Source organism: Diuraphis noxia, unplaced genomic scaffold, assembly GCF_037042655.1.
Source record: "Diuraphis noxia isolate RWA-SAM2 unplaced genomic scaffold, SU_Dnox_SAM2 contig0001, whole genome shotgun sequence".
NCBI classification, from domain to species: Eukaryota; Metazoa; Arthropoda; class Insecta; order Hemiptera; family Aphididae; genus Diuraphis; species Diuraphis noxia.
Window position 1 is genome coordinate 100,022,866 of NW_028301711.1, and position 24,281 is coordinate 100,047,146.

At 26.7% G+C, this 24,281-nt stretch overlaps 2 protein-coding genes across 4 annotated transcripts; both read right to left on the reverse strand.

Annotated features, from left to right (window-relative positions):
- Positions 1 to 8,527: 8,527 nt before the first annotated feature.
- On the reverse strand, positions 8,528 to 12,432 carry bigmax (helix-loop-helix-leucine zipper transcription factor bigmax). Of its 3 annotated transcripts, none has more exons than XM_015514777.2 (7): positions 11,893 to 12,430; positions 10,810 to 10,873; positions 10,627 to 10,734; positions 9,751 to 9,962; positions 9,283 to 9,450; positions 8,981 to 9,094; positions 8,528 to 8,725 (listed from the first exon to the last, which is right to left on the reverse strand). In XM_015514777.2, the coding sequence occupies exons 2-7, from the start codon at positions 10,829 to 10,831 to the stop codon at positions 8,642 to 8,644; spliced, it is 708 nt and encodes a 235-aa protein (XP_015370263.1). In that variant the 5' UTR covers positions 10,832 to 10,873; positions 11,893 to 12,430; the 3' UTR covers positions 8,528 to 8,641. The 3 variants fall into 3 exon arrangements, with proteins under 3 accessions (XP_015370263.1, XP_015370262.1, XP_089073313.1); XM_015514776.2 differs by having other exon boundaries at positions 11,834 to 12,429; XM_089217187.1 differs by lacking the exons at positions 10,627 to 10,734; positions 10,810 to 10,873 and having other exon boundaries at positions 11,834 to 12,432.
- A 4,231-nt stretch (positions 12,433 to 16,663) lies between these two features.
- Positions 16,664 to 23,753, reverse strand: LOC107166208 (uncharacterized). The gene is made up of 3 exons (XM_015514779.2): positions 23,497 to 23,753; positions 21,015 to 21,206; positions 16,664 to 19,254 (listed from the first exon to the last, which is right to left on the reverse strand). Exons 1-3 carry the CDS (start codon positions 23,509 to 23,511, stop codon positions 18,733 to 18,735), a joined length of 729 nt encoding a protein of 242 aa, XP_015370265.2. The 5' UTR covers positions 23,512 to 23,753; the 3' UTR covers positions 16,664 to 18,732.
- Between the last annotated feature and the right edge of the window lie 528 nt (positions 23,754 to 24,281).

A 24,281-nucleotide genomic window follows, 5' to 3' on the forward strand; every position in this document is an offset into this window, starting at 1 on the left:
CAACAGAAATGTTAAAACGTGTTTGTGCACGATCTTAGTGAGATAGTTGATAATTAATTATACCATTGATAATTTAAACTTTAAAGTCGATACCTAATATTATACAGCATTACATACAACGAAAAATAAAACTACCAAATGTTTGGGGGAAATGTTTTCGAGAGATGGGACTTAAGCTAGATATCCCATGATTTCTACTTTCTGGTAATAAATTGGATTTAGGCTGTACGTGGAGTTACGAACAATATTGTGAACATTTAAATATCGTTTTGGGAAAAAGTTAGTCCATCACTGCTCATCATCTTTTTTTATTCTATAGTCTAAACCTTAATATGTTCTATTATTAAATTTCAATTAAACTCATTAAACACATCAATACCTAACGATTTACGCGCGGTACTCAATGACGGAGTATACACTCGAGTACTAGACAGTCGATACCTAGTACCTACTATCATAGGCGTGCGCACGGGGTGGGCCAGGTGGGCCATGGTCCACCCTGCTAGCCGTACTGTAATGTTGTGTACCTATATTGACATATCGTGGCCTGATAATTTTTTGTCATGATACTTAAATAATACAATTACAAATTACAATTTTCAATAATAATAATTAATTAAATTGAATTAAAATTGAAAAGTTTAATTGATTAAATATTTTAAAGTATCTCTTGAAGTATCTAAATCATAATTGAATCGGCCCACGCAACCAAAAAGGTCTGCGCCCGCCTATGCCTACTATACAGCAGATTGGTTACCTTTTTTAAAACTAAAACCAACATTTTAAACCGTAAGTTGTTAAGAAGACGAATTTAAATAAAAATTTAAGCGAATAGTTTCTAAGTTATCAAATTGTATAAATAAAGATAATATTACACGTTCCTACTAAGAACAATAGTCTTAGAAAATAGTTTTACTCGAATAATAAAAATATATACCTAATATTGGATCTTATATTTACTGCAGTACAACAGGTACATTTGAACAACCGTAACAAATAATAAAATGTTGATGGTTTACCGAACCAACATTTTTAAATCGTCATTGCCACCATTCCATATTTTCTAAGCGAATGATTATGTACCTATTATTCCAGGCAAACGTTTCAAATACAAAAATTACTCATTCGAATATCGATTAAGACCAGCTATAGTGTATTCACGTTTTTATCAAGATTAAATTGATTAATTTAATAAAGTTAAAAACGGATAGTTTTCATTTGAAAAAAGAATATGATAATATGATTATTACAATTATTATTGTTATTCGTATTACCTACCACAAAAGTCTAGTATTTTAAAATAGGTAAATTATAGAAGTATATTTAAAAGTGCCGAATATTTGAATAAATCCATTGTTTTAAAAGAAAATACGGGGATGAGCATGTTCGGTAAATCACTTTATGCAATAGCATGACCCATACATCAGAAATCAGAAAAATTTTCAGAGTAGTTATAATTCTTAGAAAAATTTAACAGCAGTTTGGTATTTAAATTAAACACATGACCTTCTAAGCTATTGACTGTATCATGACATGAACTATGAACTCTTAGTTTATGATTATGGTAAATAGTAAATAATATAAATGTAAGTATTACGTTATTTTATGAATATATGGCCAATGGTCATAGGTACTTTTATAGTTTTATTTACTAATAATTACTACAGTATATGGTCTAATCTATCAACTGTAACGATTTAATTTAGATACTCTTAACTAAATATAATGATTTTAAACATGAACTAGGTAGTTAGTTTCTAATCACTGTAAATAAACGCATGAATTGCATTATGAACAATTAATTATTTAAAGAATAAAACATAGGTAGATATACCAACAACTTCCAGACCCATAAGTCCAAATCATCAAACAATTCTTATTTCTCTTATAAAATTATAGCACCATGGTAAATTTATGTTTCACATAAAATATCAAATATCTATAACTAAATTAAAATAATATATATTTTTGCTTTGCAGCATATTGATAGGACGTAATGTGGCCACTCTTGTTGTTTCCGCCTTTCAAACGTAGTGTTATGAATGAGTAATATAATTAAACATAGAAAATAAGCACGAATGTAATAGTTAGTAAATAATTTAGAAATATAGTATTTTTAAAACAGGTAAGACTAAGAAATTAAATAATGATTGTATATTAGAGTAAACAAGTACAATCCCGAAACTGCGTATAAGCACTTTTTATATAAAAGGGATTGTCCTAGATAAAGTTAGATATAATACACGAATATATATAAGGAAAGAGAGTCAGTGGAGAATTGAGAGAGTCGTTGTCTGTATATGTCCAATTCAAATAAACTTTATGATATAGCTGATTAGACGAGTGTTTGTTAATTTATTACGAAACCTACATTTAAACTCCACAAGTACGAGGCAACAGTCAACCGGCTTGTAACAGTAGGTACACCATAGAACATTCGAGTAAAACCGAACCCATTTTGTGAAATTATTTCTAATATGCCTAACAGTAAATTTAAAAACATTATCCGTTTTCATTAGTCGATTTGACCAAGCTAAAATATTTTAATCGTACCTAATTTATTGAAAAAAATTAACTCAAATGTAACAACAAGTTCAAATGTTTTTAAAATAATACCATGTGTATAGATAATGCAAAAATAAACATTTCACGAAAATTTCATGTATTTATACAGTTATTCATTTTTGAATCACACTAAAAATTGTTTGATAATTATTTTATGCGTTATTTTTTAAGTTCATCAAAATTTGAGCTTTGAGTGCTCATAGATAGTATTTGTGAAATTACGCTGACATTTTTTTTTTAAATTTCAGTACCTAAATAGAACTTATGAGGAATTTTGCATTACTATATTAACTATGTTTTGAAAATTCCATGTTCCTATAAAAAATACTAATATAAATTTTGGTGAACATTCAAGTACCAGAAGTACCTATATTATGTTTGTTTTTTTTGGAAATGTCAAAGACCAACACTTTGGTTTTGTCAAAATGCGTGAGAATTTTGGTTCTCTCAAAATTTTTTTTTGTTCTACTCAATTATTATGAAAAGTAAAGAGAATTTTTATTTTTACCTCCCAAATACACTAATCTAATAACCAAATGATAATCATATGAAACACATTCCTACTAGAAAAAATATTGAAGTTGAATATCAAAACATATTTTTTTTCTATTATAAGTCGTGTTTATTCGTACAGATACGCATAAAAAATCAAAAAAAAAAAACTCATATCATTGTAAAATTAATGCATTCCTCACACACGCTCAGAATCAAATACAATACCTACTATAATATGTCTAACCGAATAGACAACCGAAAAGACGAAAACCGTACAATGCAGATGGGTCAACACTAATCACTTGATGATATATTGTGAATTTGACATCATTACTGTTCGGCCAAAGTAGTACAGTAGTATACACACATATATTTTGATTATACAACATATGAAAATTTATAAAATTAAAAAAATATTTTGATATACTTACGTGTTACATTTCAGTTTTTAATACAATCTCTCCCCTCGGAACTATCCGTTCCACTGTTCTCGTAAATGCAACGCAGTTGTATATATTATTGTCATCAATCATTGTTTTGCGAAAATTTTAACTGTTAAAATTGCAAATACAGAAAACCATTATAGTTTATTACCCAAGTCATAATTGCACGTGTAGCTCTCTATGCTATACAGGGTGATTTTTTTTATCATGAACCACTCATTATTACAAAAAGTATCAATGTTTTCGAAAATATTTTTTTACAAAGTTTCATGTTGTTAAAAAAACAACGTTTTTATTAAAAAATTATGTTTTTAAATATTTTTTATCCTTGTAATTTTTTAAGTTTTTTACTTGTTTGAATGACAACCTAGAGTTCTAATTTCATATTCCAAAGCAGAATATTTTTCTAAGTATTTTGATACGTAAAAATCGAATTTTGGATGAGTAGTTTATGAGTTATAAGTATTTTAAGTTTAGACAAGCGGAGTAGTGGTCAAACATTTGGCGGGGTAACCCCGTACCACTCCACTCCACCAATCTAAACTTTAAATACTTATAACTCATAAACTACTCGTTCAAAATTCGATTTTTACTTATCAAAATATACTTAGAAAAATATTCTGTTTTGGAATATGAAATTAAAACTCTAGGTTGTCATTCAAAAAAGTAAAAAACTTAAAATAAGGATAAAAAATATTTAAAAACATAATTTTTTAATAAAAACGTTAATTTTTTAACAACATGAAACTTTGTAAAAAAATTGATATTTTTTGAAATAATGAGTGGTTCATGATAAAAAAAATCACACTATATAGTGTTCAAGAGCGTATTCGTGTTTGTGTCCCTTTTTGGCCATTTTGCAGACACAGTTTGGATATATGATGTGATATCCGAAATTGTCACGTCATTCAAATACGGCGATAATTGGTAGTTTAATGTGTATAAAAGTTTAGAAATGTGTCAGCTCTTTCCTATTATATTAATTAATTATTATTATTGTATTTATTTATTTATGTAATTTAATTAGCCGGTTTATATCTGTTATCTGTATCATTTAAGTTTTTGTGTTATGTACTCTATTATTATATAACTTTATATTATATATTATATACTTAATAACTATTAACCACTGGCTTTATTTTATTAAATTAAATTACGAAAGGTATAAGAAGATTCTTACCAATTAACAATTATCCAACTACAATTATTAAATATCTATCAGTAGCTTATTTTAAGTACCTAGTTAGTACTAACCTTAGTTTAGTTTTGTTGTTTAATGGACTTATTATCAATTTATTTGGGTTTCTTGATGACTGGAACCTTGACGTTATTTTAATATGGTTCGTTGTCGATGAAACCTTGATATCTTTGATAACGCTTTTAAAATCATTACGATTGTTGCACATTTGTACCATAATTCATAATTAATAATAAAATATTTTCAATAATTGATAAATGTAATTACAACATGAAATACTATACCTATTAGATAAGTTTATCAGTTGGTGTGTTTCCAATTTGGTAAGTCTTATCTAAATATACTTCATAGACAATGTATTGTATTTTAAAACCTTATCAATCGAAGCGTCAAAATTAAAATGTAGGTATACCTACATTTAATTGTATCGTTAATTTCTTTATTATTATTTTTTTTTTTTTGAATTTACATTAATTGCTTTGCATACATTACTTAATTGCTACTTATTATATATATTTACATATGTATATTGCTACCTTAAGTTCTAAATATTTAAATCAGTTGACGGCGTTGACGCAGTTCTGTTGTGTTAATAAAATTAAAAAGTCTTTTGGCCATCTTGGGAGTGAGTGCTATTCTACGGTCAATATTAACTATATTGAGTATATAATATTACAACCTATTATATATCGAGGTATAATAATTAACATAGGCGCAATTTCAATAAAAAAAACTAAGGGTGCTTATGCTATGCATTTTGTCAATTTAGTTTTTTTTTTTTTTTGAAATAAGAGGTTTTTGATACATAAGCACGATCATTAGTTGAGGGTGCTAATATCCTCTAATAATCTCCCCCATTTGCGCCTGCCACCTATGATAATTAATAACAATTAGTATAGCTAATATATAATTTAAATAATTAACAATATATTTACGCGATTTCATTGTCAAAAATTAGTTTTACCAATCGTATTACTAATAGAATATATTTCTCTTACAGATATTTTAATAAATTGATCATTATAATATAAAATGTATACCTAAATATAATAAATATTATAATACATGCCAAATGATATATCTATATTTTAAAATATCCATAACGGGCATAACAGATATTTTCACAAAATTGAGTTTGTTTTTTTGGTATAACTAAAAAAAAAGTAACCGTAAACACAAAAAGTGTTCACTGAATATTTATAGGTATTAGTATTTTCTATAAATCTTATAATTTTCAAAATATTTTTTATGTTTCTAAGATAAGTATTTATAGGGATTTGATATAATTTTGAATTTTTTTTCCATAAATATCATCGATTAAAACATTTTCGATGAGTCAAAACGTTTTGTAAAACATTTTTACTCTAGATAGCTCATAAAGTCATAAGGCATAACTGCATAAGCTATTATTTTAGTGGATTAATAATATTATTGGACATACCTGGCATGTTATTTTTATATAGGTATAAATTTAATGTTCAAATTCTGAACTCAAGTTAAAATATTATGAGACGTTTAATTTTTATAGCTAAATTATTGGAAATTTAAAACAAGGTTTATCATAAGTATCTATTTAATATCAAAACTTAATATTAGGTATATTTTAACTTGAAATTTGCACAAAATTAGATATCTACTTAAAGTGTTTTCAACGAATATAACCAATTTTAGTTATCTTGTTGTAATTGAAAAACATTATTCGTGATTTCTTGAAACATTTAAAGCGGATATATTATAAATTTCTTATATTTATACACACAATGCCATTTTCGGCAAAAATTGATTCAATTATTTCGTCCTATTGTATAATGGTAATATTAATAGGTATACCTATCTAAGTAAATTACTTAAATAGCAATATCATAAAATATTAAAATTTACTTAGCATAACATTATAGGCGACAGACTTTCTTCCTCCTGAATCGTTTTTCGTATACAATGTTATATTATTTAATTCAAATTTAACACATCCATAATTATAGTGACCCACCACCCACATGACAACCATAAGCGCAAATAGTGTTTGACATTAGAGGAGGGGGGTAGTTATAGCTCAACTATAGACAAAAATATTGATAAACTTTAAAACAATTTACTCATGGGGTTCTATTGAATTTTTGCGGGGCTTGACCCCTAGATTCCCCCGTTATTTGCGCTTATAATGACATCTTTTGTGCAGCATAATATGTATCGGTACCTACTCACTTATCTACCTTTTTAAATTTGTAGAAAACGATAACACTATTTGCTAAATAATAATATAATAAGTTAATAGAAACTTCTAATACTCTTCTAAAACCTTGTTGTGTAGATACTTTTAATTTTGTTTATTAAGCTGTAAACATTCACTTGGATATACCTGTTATATTACGTCACACCTCAATGATAATGATTATTGATTAATAATTATTATGTTACCGATAATAATGTTTTTGACGTAGAATTCGTAGTTGGCCGTCGTATTATAATTACTTCGACTTTTGACGTAAATAATTCCCGACCCACGTGCGTATATGTTTAGAAACACATTCGATAATGTTGTTATGAATTTATGATCAACCATGCGCGGCAAAGCTACATAATAATATTATAGATTCTACAAACTAGGCATAATGAGTATATCTAGTACAGTAGTAAGTACCAAGTAGTAAAAATATACTTATATACCTTTTACCTAGTCAATATACAACTATACCTACATAAAATACGAACATATTATTTTAAATTAAGTGTCATATTATAATAGGTATACTCGTATATATTCTTAATATGAGTTAATTGAAATTAAATACATCTTTCTGTAATTACCGTTAAATAATAACACAAAATCATCCAGGACTGCAATTATTGCAATTGGTAAACCCATTCAGCCACCCCTCCCAAATTCCGGCCCTGATAGTCTACTGCAAAGCATCGTTAGTTTTCCGACTTTTTCATTTATAATATGTATTTAATTATTATGATGACGAGACGTATTATTTTTAGTAGGACAATACTTTGGCAAATGAGTTAATAAGCCAAAATTTAAAATTTTTTTTAGATTTGTAAATCTTCTATTGCCTGTTCTTATATTAAATATAATCGATCATTATTAGCCATTATCATGAAATAGTATGTTGTACAATTATTATGAATTACGTATTCATACAAATTATAATCAATTAAGTATTTCTAAACAAAGATTAGTAGTAAAAACACAAATTAGATGAATTTTACCTTTGAGTATTATAATACATGGAATATTCTAACCAGTCTAACAGATTATGTTGGGGGGGGGAGGGGAGCTGGGAAGATTATTACTTATTAGGGAGGTATGGTTAGGTTAAAGCCAGATAAGATAAAGTAATAACTGAAAATAAATTATTCAGAAAGTCGTAAAATGTAATATTTAATTTTTAATGAGATTTGTCTTTACTGCTATAACTATAATATTATAATTGTTATGTAAACTTACTTTAGGGATTAAATTAGGAAGGAATTATCCTGGAGGTTAAATTATATAATATACATGGTGTACATTAAATGCACATGCAATATTTTTATTTTTTTAAAACTCTTTTATAGATAAAACTGCTTGATAATAAAATGAATATAGACTGAAAAATATTAATTGTACACATTTTTTTCAATATTTTTCACTAAATCCCACTTAACTTTTTTTTAGCGACATAGCAACCCATACAAACTTCACTTGACTAGCTGAGTATATGTGGCATGCTAAATGCCTAGCATAATATTATAATTCATAATTTAAACAGTTTACACTGAAACCCAAAATATAGAAACATTAATAATATTTATTAGGAGTTATAACAAATAGAATCTATTATGATAACAAAACAATATATTTACAAAAATATTTTATTTTAACATAATTAAAAATTATACAACAATAATCGGATACTTGGTAAAAAATAAAACTAAATAAATGAAATATACTTTATGGTGAAGTTTTGTCGGATGAGGTAGGTGTATGACTTTTTGGTTCCTTTTCAAGAACAGTTTCTATTAAATTTTGTAATGTCTGAAAATTGAATAACTAATAGGTACATTCACTGATGAGAGATTTGCTTAATGAAATTTATTATGAAGTTATTAAATATAAATATCCATAGAAGCATAATATATCAAAATATTCAATACAAAATAATGTTATACCTATATTATTAAGTGTACTTCAAAGAATACATTTTATAAATTATTAAATTATAATTTGAATATATTTTTTATTTTTTTTGAAGATAAAATATATTTTTAAGTTATGTAAAAAAATATTCACCTGAGGTTTACAGTGTTCTTCAAGCCAACTGAACACGCAAGCAGAAAGTTCAGTAAAATTGTTAACATTAATATTACAAAATGTAAAAAACAATTCATCGATAATATTCTGAAACTACAAAATACAATTTTTATTAGCTACAGAAATGATAATTCTAAAATAGCTAAAAGTTGAATTTATTTATTTATTATAAATAGACAAGTATAGAAATAAAATTTAAAAAAGAGAGTGAGAGTGAGGGAGGAGTCAGAAAAATTAAATAAAAATGTATTTATCTATTTAAAACATCTATTTATAATTACCATTTGAAATTTTTCTTCATCAGGTATTCTAGTTTCAACGTGACCCATTGGAATTTGTTGAGCTTTTACCATTTGTTCATAATTAGCTTGCATAATTCGTAATGCAACAACTTCTTTTCTTAAAGCATTACGTTCTTCTTCTAATTTTTTCTTTTGCAACAGCAAATACTAGATAAAATAAAATAAATATATAAATAGCAATAAACATACATATATTATATGTGTGTATGCGTATACAATACACTACATAGTAAGAATACTTTGAAATAAATATGTATTGTTCAGACATTTTTGTTTGCAAATTATAATATGTAAATAATTTATTACTATCAAAAATTATAATGGTGGAATAACGCCTCCACACACACACACACACACTAAAACTAATTATGTCATTTTTTCTTCTACTAATCTTCCAATTGTGTCACTTTTTAATTTTTAAGTTAAATTTAATTGATTAAAAATTACTTGTATGTAATCTATGGATTTTTGTAATACTGTTGCTTTGCTTAGTTTATAACCACTGCTATCTGTTTGCTGACATGTTGGAACTAAATCTTGTAAACAATCATAACCTTTTTTTATGGCATCACGACGTTTTTGTTCAGCTTGGGTATGAGCTTCTCGTCGCCTTTCTTTGTAATTATTTGGTGAACCTTTTTCTTCACTATCGTCATCTTCTACAAAAATAGAAAAACAAGTAAAAACATTGAGTTGCAGCATTTACAGTTACAGTTTAACAACAATAATAGTTGATGATAATAATAGATGTAAAGAGGCAAGCTGCTAAGTAAATAATGCTTTAGAGTAAAATATTTGAAGAAAGAATGAAAACGCAGATATGAAGTTTTGGAAATTATTAAGATTTAACTTACAATCTTATTATACTCCCTCATCGGTACACCTACAATTAATTATGAAGAGACACCCAGTTATAGACTGTGATATTACTGACATCGACAATCCAGATGGGCCAATTCTCTCATCCTACACTATTGTATAAACTCATCTGGTAAAAGTTGTTTACACCGAATTCTGCACATCGGGATTACTGGCAACATAACTAAAATCATGGTTAAGTATTATACAGTATAATAGTTAACTTAACTATGTATATTATGAAAAATAAGAGAATTATTGAATACAAATGTATACACATATATATGTATATATATACATTTATTATGTTCTAGGAAATGTACCTAATGGTTCTATTATAATGATGTATATAATTCAGTTAAAAATGTCTGACATTTTTTAGAATTTTAAATTTAAAAATTACATAAAAATAAATAGGCTTAATTTTACAACTTGCCTACAAAGTTAACTTGTTTAAATACATACCATGACCACTACTACTACTATGATTTCCTGTATGTAGGGAACTCCCACTACTAGATCGACTAAATGGATTTGTATTTCGTATTGGACTAGATGGTTCAACTTTCATGTCTAAAAATGTAAATTTATAATTAGTAAAATATAAAGTCTTAGTCTTTAGATTAAAGTAGTTTAAAAACACCATACCATCACTATCTCTAGAATCCATGATTTTTTAAATGATTGTAATGCATCAAATAATTTTATTAATCTAAAAATAAATAATACACCTATAAATATTTTTTCTAATGAAATTATTATATAAATCTTAAGTATAAAAATACATAATTCAAATTGTTATGTTAGGTAATATTAAAAATGTTAATATAACTGTGGTGCATTATACAATACATTAGACAATTTTAGGTATAATTAGTAAAAATGAAAGAAACTACGTATGGAAGGATTTTTTAAAAATATAGACAGCAGTATATTTATACATATTTGTTAAAATGTTAAAATAAAATAATGCAATTGTGCTGTAGATTATGTAACTAGGAATATAATTCAATTTAATAATAAAACATATTGAACATATTCAATAAAATGTCTAGGCAAACAATTATTTTAAAATACTAGACATGTATAAATACAAAGTAAAAAAGTTTTAATGTACATTTGTTTATTTGTTTAGTTCAGTAAGCAAAACTCATACAACTTTTTATAGGCCATCAGTCAATGAGTTGGTGAATTTTCAGAGGAGGTATATATGTGCCTTACACTTTGTGAACATTTAAGTTATAAGTTGAAATGATTTAAAAAGCAGTTTTAAATATTTGTTGGTAATCAATGTCTGACATCTGTGATTGAGCGTCGGTACTAGTACCAGACTGCAAAAAATGGGTAAAATTAAACAAACTCCAATAGTTTATGATGGCCTTTGCATATCACTATATTAAGTATTGTATAGAAATTCACAGTTAATGTATTTAATTTTTTTTCTTTTATTTAATTGTGAAGAGAAAATACAAATATATCTCCCTCCAACAGGAATAACTGATTATAGCAGAATTTAACGGCAAGTATATCCAAGGTATTGCTTATATTTATTATTTTTTATTTATATATATATATATATATATATATATTCATAACGACTTTTAAACGAATTAAATTGCACTCTATAAATGGTCGAATAATCACTGTGATTAAAACAATAAATGCCATTTACCAATCCCGGAGAGTTTGTCCGTCATTCCGCCACAGACCGACGACCGACGACTCACTCACCGTGTCACTCGTAGTAGATGCTTCTCCTCTTGCCAAAGGCTTATGGAGAATGTCACCGAAACGAAAAACGAAGAAAATATCATGTGAAGAAGGAAAACAGTAGTAACGATTATCGGCGAGTAGATAGCAGCAACAATAATTATTCGCGAGCACAGAGAAACAATTAAATCCAAACAACGCTTAAAAAATAATAATATCGCATTTGGTGTGCGCTACACATTTGATCGGTAGCGCCGTCGCCGCCACGGTGCGTTTTTTATCGAACGTATCAGCACGACCGCCGTCCGCCGGGAAATGGATAGACGGCCATAATAATAATAATGTATAAAACGCGGTTACGTGTGGTTGTACCATAGACGGCGGCGGTGACGAGTGCGGAGTGATGGCGATCGGTAGGAAACGTTCACTACGACGTCCTATCGATACTGATACGAGACGTGCGCGATGATAAAATAATAATAATAATAACATTACTAATTATAATGTTTTAATCTTAGATCATATTATACAATAGTATATGATCTAAGGTTTTAATGGTTCTATTGCGAATATTGCGATAGTAATCGTTAACGGTAATAACTTTAACGTCTTGTCGTGCAACGATGTCCTTGGGTGGGGAGGGGGAGGGGGTACCGGCTGTTCCACCTGTAGAGCCGCGACGTCGGGCTAGACGTGGGATGATAGCTGGTATGCGGATGATAATGGAAACGCTGATAACAGATTTTACTATTATTGTTATTGTTATTGTTATAAAAATTGTTGCCTACGTAAAGTCGTCGTCGTCAACGGGATAATATTGGGAAGACGGTAGCGGTGTTACGGTTACGTCCTAACGTGTCGCAACTATGATATAATTATACAGTTATTTACAGTAACAATTAAATACTAAAAAAATATTCGTTTGAAAACAAGTCCATTATATTTAAAAATTTTGAAAATTTTGAAAATTAAAAGAACAATTATTATTCTTAGGTAACAAGGTACGAGTTACCTATCGCCTATCGCCTGCGAATAGTTATCAATAGGTACATACTATACCTTGATACCTATATACGAGCACATGGCTACATTAGGTATATTAGGTATCAATTATTTTGTGTTTATATTCATTATTCACCACAACATTATCATCTATTAACAAATCGTTTTTTTCAAACATTTATTTTGAATTTTCTTTAGAACACTTCTAGAATAGTGGCTTTAGCTCAGAGGTTTTCCATAATTTTTTTTCACGTACCTTCCACTAACGAGTAATGACTAAAAATCAGGTTATGCTTTGCTGTACAAGTGTGAAGTGGGTCACTGCACTGGATGGTGTAAAATTTTAATTCAATTATGTTATTATATCATTGAATACTTCAGAAAAACGATTCTCAGCGTAGACGGTTTATCAACCTACGATATGTTATATTTTATTGATATTAATATTATTATTACTGTAGCCGTTAGGTAACCTAACTTAGGTTGAATTAATATTATTTGTGTGTTGCCTGTTATCATATTAAAATAAAATAATTTAATTTGAAAGTTGCAAGTACCCACGAATATTACTTTTAAAATCGTTGTTTTTAGTTGTTTAATAGATAATTTTGAATTTAATATTTAATTTTTTAATTATAAAATAAGCTACTTATTTATGTAGTGATTCCATAAGTTTATTGTTTTATATTTTCGATCTTTAGTTAAGCAAATTGAACGTTTTATACATTTTTAACTACAAAACAATTTGTAAATTTTCAAATTAATACATTTTTCAATATTTGAACTTTCAATGCTTAGAAAAAAAAATCATCTCTATGTATTTTCATTGTTTTTCAACTGTTAATGTTACAATATATCAGGAATCAATTTTAAAGTTTTTTGACTCGACAAAAAAAATGGTGTTGACATTGACAAAAAATAAAAAAATAAAAATAAAATTCAGTAGGTATACAGCTCAAAAAAATAAAAAATATTTTGAAAATTACATCAAGTAATATAGTTCATGATGAAATAAACGTTTGGTGTAAATTTCAAGTAACTAGTAACAAGTAACTTTGTTATTGAATTATAACAAAATAGGAAAATCGTTTTATGAGAAATTGAGTTAATACCTATCCAATGTTGTAAAAATTTGAACTTCAAACGCTCATAAAAATTTAATTTGACTTTCCAGTACCTAGAATATTGATAAAAGTAGAAAAATTTATGAAAATTCTTGTTTTAAATTTTCAAATCTTAGATCTTAGATTTAAAAATCTAACATTTTTGAGTATTTGACCAAAATTCAAAATTTCGCTTTTGAAAACTATTGGGAATTTTAATTTTAGACCTCCCGAATACATTAACTACGTATATTCACTATTTCACTTTTCCACCAGAAAATATACTATAGTTGAAAATTAAAGCATTATTTTGATTAATTACATGAATAAAAATCTAAAAAACAATTCACTATAAAATAAATACATTCATCGATCCACTTAGAACCTAGAATTGAATTACCTATTAAAAATTGTAATAAGGAAAATTAAGAATGTACAATAATAATAATTTACATTTTAAAGTAATTACAACTTACTATATACACATTACATATCCATTAAAAACTAAATTTAATGCGTTACAAATATTAGTTTAAATATTTATTTATTCATTTTCCGTGCTACCACTTGTCTACCAAGTAACACCACTTATCGCTGCAAGTGCAGGTACACAGTTTGAACATAATTGCTGCACCTATTTTTAGCCCCTACAATTGCCCAATTGTATCTAACAATAAAAATTTTATACACGTAATAAATAGTTATATTTTCTATGATAATTTAAATTCATTTTTGAAAAGTTAATGTTCTAGTAAAATTGGAGAAAGGTATCTCAGTATACAACAGCCTATAAAACTGAATTTCCAAGAACATTCAAATTAATTAAAGATTTATAAAAGTTTGACACAGTTACGTAGACAAATTTAGGAGAATGTTCTTATCCAGATTTGATTTTCCCGTGGGAATTACGAGTAGACAACAGTGTAGGTACTATATAATCGTAATTAGATGCCTACCTACTAGCAATTATGACAGATGGTGACCGTAGCTAAGTGGCAATTGCAATCAAGTACTGTTGCAAAAACTTTCAAAAATAAAAACATTTAAGATGTTATGTAAACCTTTATAATAGTGACTACTTCTTATTTTGTATATTTCATCTAAAGACATTTTTGATTCTATTAATAGTTAAAATATAACATTGTATATTATATTATTATTATTACATTTATTTATAATTTTTGATGTTACCAACATATTATAATCTACCTATTTTGTGTTTTTAAATATTAAATGGTAGTATGGTACACTAAATATCGAGTCGCTCTTAGACGCATTGAAATAAATCGAATGTAAAAACAATAATAGTATCATATATATTTAAATTTAACAATTTTTGATAGACAGCGAGACGAATAATTAACAGTTTTCGATTTATTCGTAATTATTAGTCTGTTGTTCTATTTAGATAACCCATTCTATTAATCAACTTGTTTTTCACATCGTTAATGAATTAATGTATAATTATTTTGTACAAAAAAACTCTATGTGATGAACAATACAGGTACCAGGTACCCGTATTGGAATTAATTAAAACAATTAACTAATATTTTGTGCCATAGTGCCATACGTTTATTTATTTTTAAATAAATAATGATAACAATTAACACTTATAAAACCTACATAACAAAATTTAGACCTGAGTACAAATAATGTTTAATATCTTTTAAGTATATTTATAATTTCCTAAAAGAAAAAAATTAGCAATTTATGACTATGTTACTCGTATATAAATACCTATATATAGTTATATAACCTCTTCATGCATGATTTTTTTTTATTAACAAAAAAAATGTGCCTACCTATATGTAAAATTTGACGTAGAATTCGAAAAAAATACTTTAAAAAATATCAAAACATTATTTAAATAAATTATCAATGGTTTTCAATAAAACATTAGCATGTTTAATACACCAAACTTCAAAATTGTACACTAAAATAATGAACTTGTGGTGAACCGATAGGAATAGGTAAATTCAGGGCTCCCACAATAGACGATTCTGAAAAATATCATAATATAATGACATGTATTATTGTTGGTTCCATATAAACATTTATTCACAATTGGATCATAATAAATTGAAGTTTATATTAAATTGTCTATATATATTTTTAAATTTTTTTTTTTATTTATTTAATATAAACGGACGTCAGTCGTAAAACATAATAATATTACATTGTGTGTGAAAAACGTATTTATACGTAAAACATAATTTATAGTTAAATATATACTTAAAATTAGAGAATTAGTAAAATAATAATGCTAAAGTAGATATAGAATACAAATCAAATATACAAATTAATATTAAAATATAGTCAAAGACAAAAGTATTACCAGCAGTCATAAGAAGGTTAGCAGGAGAGTTCAAGATATAATTTTTTGTTGAAAGAAGTAGATAAAAGGGTTTTGGATCTCTAGTATTAAGGTAATTAATTTTAAAACGTATTAAAGAGAGAATTTCAGGACAATCTATTGAACCTAATATTAATTGTTGTAAAAATTTTGAGGGTAAAAGTGTACGACGGTCAGAGAGTAGGGAAATATTAAGAAAATTTAAAACATTAATTATTACATGTGCCGTAGGTAGGTCTGTTTATGTTAAATTTAAATGAGATAAAACGTAAAAAAATTTTTTGGACAGATTCCAGCGTAAGAGCTTGTTTCGACGTATTATTTATCCAGATGAGGGGGCAGTACTCTAGATTAGAACGGACAAGAGAGATGCAGAGGATTTTTAAGGGAATAGGATCTGAAAATGCAGCACAAGAACGTTTAATAAACCCCAAGTTACGAAAAGCTTTATTTTTTATCATTTCAGTAGGTATGTAGAGAAAAATTTAATTTACGATCAAAAATTATACCCAAATCTTTAAATTGATTAACAAGCTCGATATTTGTGCTAGAATTTGAGTATTGAGAGTTAACGGGATTTTTAATTAGGTAAAATTTCATAAATTTACATTTTTGTATATTTAAAAATAGATTATTCTCATTACACCACAAAATAAGGTTATTAATGTCTAATTGCAAATTAAAAGCGTTTTGTTCTGATTTAATAATTTTTACTATTTTTGCATCATCAGCAAATAGAAGGATATTAGAATTAGTGATGACATTAGGTAGATCATTTATAAATATATTAAAAAGAAGAGTTGACAAGTGGTCACCTTGAGGAACACCAGAAGGTACCTATATTAAACTGTGTAGAGGTAAAATTTAGATATTTAACGATTTGGTGGCGTCCGGATAGGAATGATTGAAACCAATTTAGTAGAGAACCTGAAAAACCAAATATTTGTAATTTTCTAATAAGAATTGCATGATTGACCTGGTCAAATGCCTTAGAAAAATCAGTATAAATAATATCAGTTTGCGCATTTAATTCAAAAGAATTAAGGATTATGTTTTTACCACAGCTAAATTATTACAGGAAGATTGTTTGGGAGTAAATCCATATTGATGATTTGATAGTAAGGAAGAACAGTATCTTGATAATTTTGAGGAGATCAAGTGTGAAAATAATTTAGGGATAATAGATAACTTAGAGATAGGGCGATAATTCGAAATTAATGAAGGGTCACCTTTTTTTAAAATTGGAGAAATAAAAGAAGTTTTCCAAATTGATGGGAATAAAACTTTTTTGAGAGATAACTTAAAGATATTTGTTAATACTGGAGTTAAGATAAATCTACAGTTATATAGGAATAAAGAAGGTATACCGTCCGGGCCTACATTAGAGTTAAGTTTGATATTAGAGATTAAATTAAGGACATCTAATTCAGTGAAGGAGATAGAATTCAGATTTATATCGGAATTTAAATTAATTTTATTAATATTTAGAATAGAAGAATTAAGTGGCCGTTGTACATTAGAATATAATAATATATTATAACAATATCAGTACCATTATTAACGACCGTTGTATCTAAAGATAATGATGATCTAGGAAGCGCATTATTATTGGTAACATATATGGCATACGAGGCTGTAACTCAACAAATATTATTCATTTTTTTTTGGGGGGGGGGGGGGAGGAGACCATCATAATTTTCATTGAGGTACAAGATACATGTCATATTCTATAACTATATAATATAGTTAGAGAACCCGAAATAGCTATATGCAACTGTGCAATGATTTTGAGCTTAACGAATGGCAAGAGAATTATTGACAATTTATCTGAGACATTTTAATTTATTAATAATTGTTATGTCTATAATAGTATTGTAATTATAAGATCACTTAGATATTGTAATATCTATATCTGATATCATATTCACCAGCTCTTATAATAGTAATAGAGAACGATATCAATCCATTAACTTCAACTTACCCTAATTATAAATTAATTTGAATATAACTATTGGCAGGAGCTTTAGTTGTATTAATTTATATTTATAATCATATTAAATTGTTCTTATATTTATTAAATAATTATAATTAAATTTTATTTTATTATTTTTCTATTTTTTGAGTTATTACAGTATAACACGCATTTTATAAAAAAAAAAAAAAATGTTTATTAGTTATAAAATAATAAAATAATTCAATTTAAGTAACTATTTTTAGCCAAAATACGGTATACAGTAATAAATATTTTGTTGTACGTAATATTTGTTTGTTACAAACAAATTTATAACTTATTTTGACTGTTTGTAAAGAAAAAAAATTACATACATAACCAAGTACAATGGCTAAAAAATCGCTTAAAATATTAAAAATTAATCAATTAAACAAACGTTACAGAAGTATTATTTAATATCCTCCGTTTTTGGGTTGAGGTGCGGCGTAGGATCCCTTAACACCCGTCGGGTAACTCGGGGCAGACGAAAGTGAATCCGATGACGATGAAGGATAACCTGGGGCAGCTGCAGAACGATATCCAGGTGCAGCAGAAGGATATCCTGAGGCAGCAGAAGGATATCCTGAGGCAGCAGAATGATATTCTGAGGCAGCAGATGAATATCCAGGAGCAGCAGAAGGATATCCAGGTGCAGCAGAAGGATATCTAGGTGCAGCAGAAGGAAAACCAGGTGCTGATGGATAACCTCCTTGGCTACCTGGTTGATCTGGTTGTGGTTTTAATTCTCCTTCATAGCGGACATTGGCGTTATAACCGTTTTCGTCAGCTACGTATGTCACTATTTGATTACGACCGTCCGGTAAAAGTATGGTGTACGATCCGGTCACTCGTTTGCCGTCACTGTTTGCTTCGTGCTTGAAGTCTGTATTAGTAGGTTCATCTTTCACTTGATAAGCAAAGTTGAACGGCTCTGGCTAATTCATCAGATAGGCAAAAACATTGTTCAGTTAATTTAATTAATAAAACAAAGTATAAGTTTTAACTAACTACTATACTTTTAAATACTTACTATCACTCTTGTGTCTAGTCTCTAGTCTATAAATGTTATATATTTCATACAACAATATATCAATATGTGTAGCCTATACCTATTATACCACATAGTCATATAGATAAATACTGGATATAAGTTATAGCTAAAAAAAGTATGGATGTATCTAAATTTGGGATTTTAACTTTAAATCGAATCTTTTGTCACTATTGAGACTATTATTTGGTTAACATAATAATAGTATAATAAATGTGTATTGAAATAAAATCTTATATAATTAAAATTTTTTCATTTTACAATAGGTATTTACAAATTATAACAGGGTAATTAATTTATGAAGTAAATATTAATATAATATTAGAAGAAAGAATTACTATGAAAATTAGTAATTAAAATGTTTAGTTCATATAATGATGGGTATTACTTTTACAGGTTTCTACCTACAGTAAGGTTAATCATATAAGTGTGCTTTGGAATTTTTGAATAGGGGGAGAAGTTGGTTAAAAAAAGCGAATTTCCTGATTTAAAATTGAGAAATACAATAATTTTAATTATATACCTATAAGCAAATTCATATTTATTAAGTGACCAGAGGGGAGAGTAGGGGTTGAACTTTCTACCTCCCTCAACTATGAGTACACCAAGTGACGTTAACTATACAATTTTTACAATATAGATAGTTGCTAAAATAATACACATTAGATACAATAGGTTAATCTATAATAGGTATTTTAAAATATGGGTTAACACTAGTAAAGTTTATTATACATATAGTTTTCTATTATATTTTATATTCACAGTCCATAGCCCATAGGTAGGTTAGTGAAAAATAAAATTATTAATCAATAATCATACCCTTTATTGTAGTTAGTATTCATTTCATTTTAAGTATATTAAAATTTGGACAGAGTATCTTTAATAATTATAAAGCTTTTTCAATTAATACTAATTTTCCTATTGTGAAATACATTAATTTTGTACAGTTTTTTTTTAAAGTATATTAATAGTAATTTTAAATATAATTATTATTTATTGCGTCATATTTTGAGATTAACAAAATATCATCTTTATAGTCGTGCACTAGTCTATGTCTATATTGTACAGCATTACAAGATGTTTACCTAACAGGAATAAAAATGTATATTTCTGCAATAATTGATAAGTAATAGTAATGGGCTTGTAATAAATATATAATGTACGATTGGTATACATTTTACTGTTGCATTTGAAACTAATTTCGATAAAAATTATGCCTTTTAAAGAAAGGGGGACAACAAAATCCTTATAGTGGAATTTATTGTAATAGAATTCTTATGAGGGTACTTACCATGTCCAATGGTACAACACTTATGGTACCTATTGTACCTAATCAACTATTGTAAGTAAATTCTAATAAAAAGCTATATAATTATACCGATGTGTAATTATTTCGATTGAGAATATTCCTTTATATATATGGATAGGTACCTAACCTGATGATTATAATTATTACACCGTTGTTTATAGTTGACTACCATATAAAAATATAATAATATCGCCGTAGGCACATAGCTAATATTTTGTTAAGAAATATATGTATATGCATAATGTAAAATGGCGATTAGTTATGCCAATATTATAACTTTGTAACAATACATTTTTTTAAATATTAAAATACAATTTTCATATAAATATAGAACTTACTTCTGAATTTCCATCTGATCCAACAGCTCCTTCGACGGAATTTTGGCTTATGTGTCCATAATCTCCTGATGGTACACTAGTATATGTACCACCGTATCGTCCGTATCCGGTATCGCTATTGTCGGTAGGACTGCCATATTGAGCACAGACGAATGATATTAAAAATATATTCAATAATAGAATGACAACGGGCTAAAAATATTACCAAATATCGTTATTATAAAAGCGCTAAATTTAATTTTGCTTTGATAAAAGCTTTGGTAAAAGATGTGTATAATTAACATCTTTTACTAATATTTATATGTTTATTAAACTCTCTGCCTCCGATGGAAATTGTACATTCGCTCAAGTCATATCATTCAACACTAATATGAGTCATATTGACTATAATATAATAGTCAGTAGATTTGAGTAAATGTATTTAAATACTCTTTGGATTAAGTATTAGGAAAGTATTTTAAATACTGTCTTGGACGTATTTTGTATTTGAAATCAAATACTTTTAGACAAATAATTTTGAGTTAGTATTGACTGCTGGAAAAGCTACGTATTTTATCAACAAAATAAAAAGAGGAAAATTGAGCGTTATGAACACTTTGAAAAAACAATGTTGCTGAAATGATTTTTTTTTTATGTTCTGTATGATTTTAATATTTCATTGATAAAACGTGTTTGCTGTTTAACTAGGTACTTACCTGACAACCTAATATTACACAATCGCTATAATATAACAGATTTTATTAATTTTAATTTTTAGTGTACATTTAATAAGAAAATTGTACAAATATTTCTAAAGAAACCTAATTGAATATAACATGCCACTTTTAAATTAGTAATTACAAAATTTAAATATATATTAATTAAATAAATAATAAATATTATAAACAATATTAATTTGGCGAACGAACTGACTAGTAGAAAAGTAAAATAAAAAAGTATTTAAATACATTCCAAGTATTCGTATTTGTATCTTAAATACTTTTTCATAAAAGTATTTTAAATTATTTTAAATATTTTTTGAATTGATGTATTTTTATCTGTATTTAAATACAATTTCAAAAGTATTTTTTACAAAACTGAATATAGTATACCTACTGCAGTGTTATTGATGTCTTGTTTAAATGTTCAATTCAAAGTTGATTTTTATAGTAATAATGACAATTAGGTTCACAGTAAATAATAATTTCAAAAAAATTGTGACTCCGTCACATACATCATAAAAAGTACCAATTAAATTTAAAAATATTGTTTATATTGTTCCAAATGGTTCTATTAATACTCACAAATTACAATATATTTTAATAAATAGTGAATAAATATATAATCTAAGAAGTTATTTTGTTTCACTTTAAAACAATATTGCGTTGGTGATCGTATTGCTATATTGTATGTGATAAGTTATAATTTAAAAATATTTAAATTAACATTATCGTATTAGATACTACGTACCTACACGTATTAAAAAGCGTCTATAGTATAGATGCTTATTTTTTTTACTAATTTCAATTTAAAAATGTTCATAGGTAGTGTGTAATAATTTATTATTATAAAAATTATTATACGTCACTATTATAGACAAATTTAATCGTATAATTGGTTTTATCCAATTAATTTAGTAGATAATGTATGCCATCTGTGGAAAATATATTATATTTATTATATTATATAGTATTAATTATTTTTGGATTCAATAAATAAATAGTTTGTAATCAAACAGTATACACAATATTTATTACGTATCATTCTTTAGTATTATTTATTATTATGGTTGAATATTTACCAAACAGCTTTAAACTTGAATATTTGTTCGTAAATATCTTAATAATTAAAGTTTACAGGTACTCTAAGATTATTTGGATTGGTAATGATTTTAAAAATAGCATTTCAAAATAAAAATAATATTTATTTTTAAATAAAAATTAAAATGGTCATTCAGTAAATTAATAACTTTGGGACGTTTTAAATCTAGTAACTCAAGGTACCTACCTACTATAATTGTATAATATATATAATACATTATTTTGTTTTGTTTTCAGTTATTTTATGCTGTTAATGCGAAAAATAAAATAACATAACAACGAATGAATTTTGTGATTAAATTTAATTGCATAGGTACACGTTTTGTAATTGCAACAATCGTAACTATATTATTTTGAATATTTAAGTATTTAACATGAAATCCCGAAAATAAAATATGATTAACGATTAGGTACGCTAACAAGTAAAACGACACATTTAATATAATTTTATCTAATATGTAAAATATTTCAATGATTAATTTATAAAATTTCGCACTAAGTAGGTAACTATATTATGTTATATTTAGTTATGATAGCATAAAATGTGTATAGAAATAATATTAATAACTAGTACCTATAGGTAAAACATTAACATTGGCTTTTAGCAGTAGATATATTATGTGTAGTATTACTACCTATATTATATAGGCAATTATAATAATACTATAATATTTTTCGCTTACCTTTTTTTGGTTCATGGTAACGCGGAGGGTAATATTAAAAAATTTAAAACCTGAATTACAGTTTACACGGGGTAGACACTATTGGTATTTTTCACGTTCGACGAAACTATTACTAATGATTTACATCGATTGCGGCAGGACGTCTTATATAGTCATCGACGAAGTGCAACTGAAATTAACATAAAGCTATTTAATATACCATACATCGTTGCGGTTGATATGTGTACATTCACACTAGGAGGTTCGCGGGCGATTAAAACGCCTTCGAATATCCGCCGAATATTCGAAATGTATTTATTGTTGTTCGAACTTATCACGTAGGTATTATAACATTAGTCATATTGTAGAAAACGTGGTTTTGATAAATTGTAATGTAATATTACTGTGCCAATTGTACTTAAAGTCTTTAAATAAGTGAGTTTTCAGCGTTTTTTTCTTAAAACAGAAAATGTAGATAATGTTTAAGCGATTTTTGTGGTTTATATAATTGTAAAAAAAAAAAAACAGCTAAAACAAAAAATGATTTACCACCAGAAAATATTGGGCGCATCTACTGAGTATGAAAAAGATCAACGAAAGCCAGTTTCAAGTGATGAATATATTTTTTTAACTGCAATAAAATAATTAATATAGTTATTTTTCATTTAAATAGGTATACATATCCAATTTCAAAGATATATTTTGAACTTGAAGTGTCTAACGTTCACATAAAAACATATACATCATTTTAAAACCAATAAATTTATCATTTCTCTCAGAACCTAACATATGGATATCTTATATTT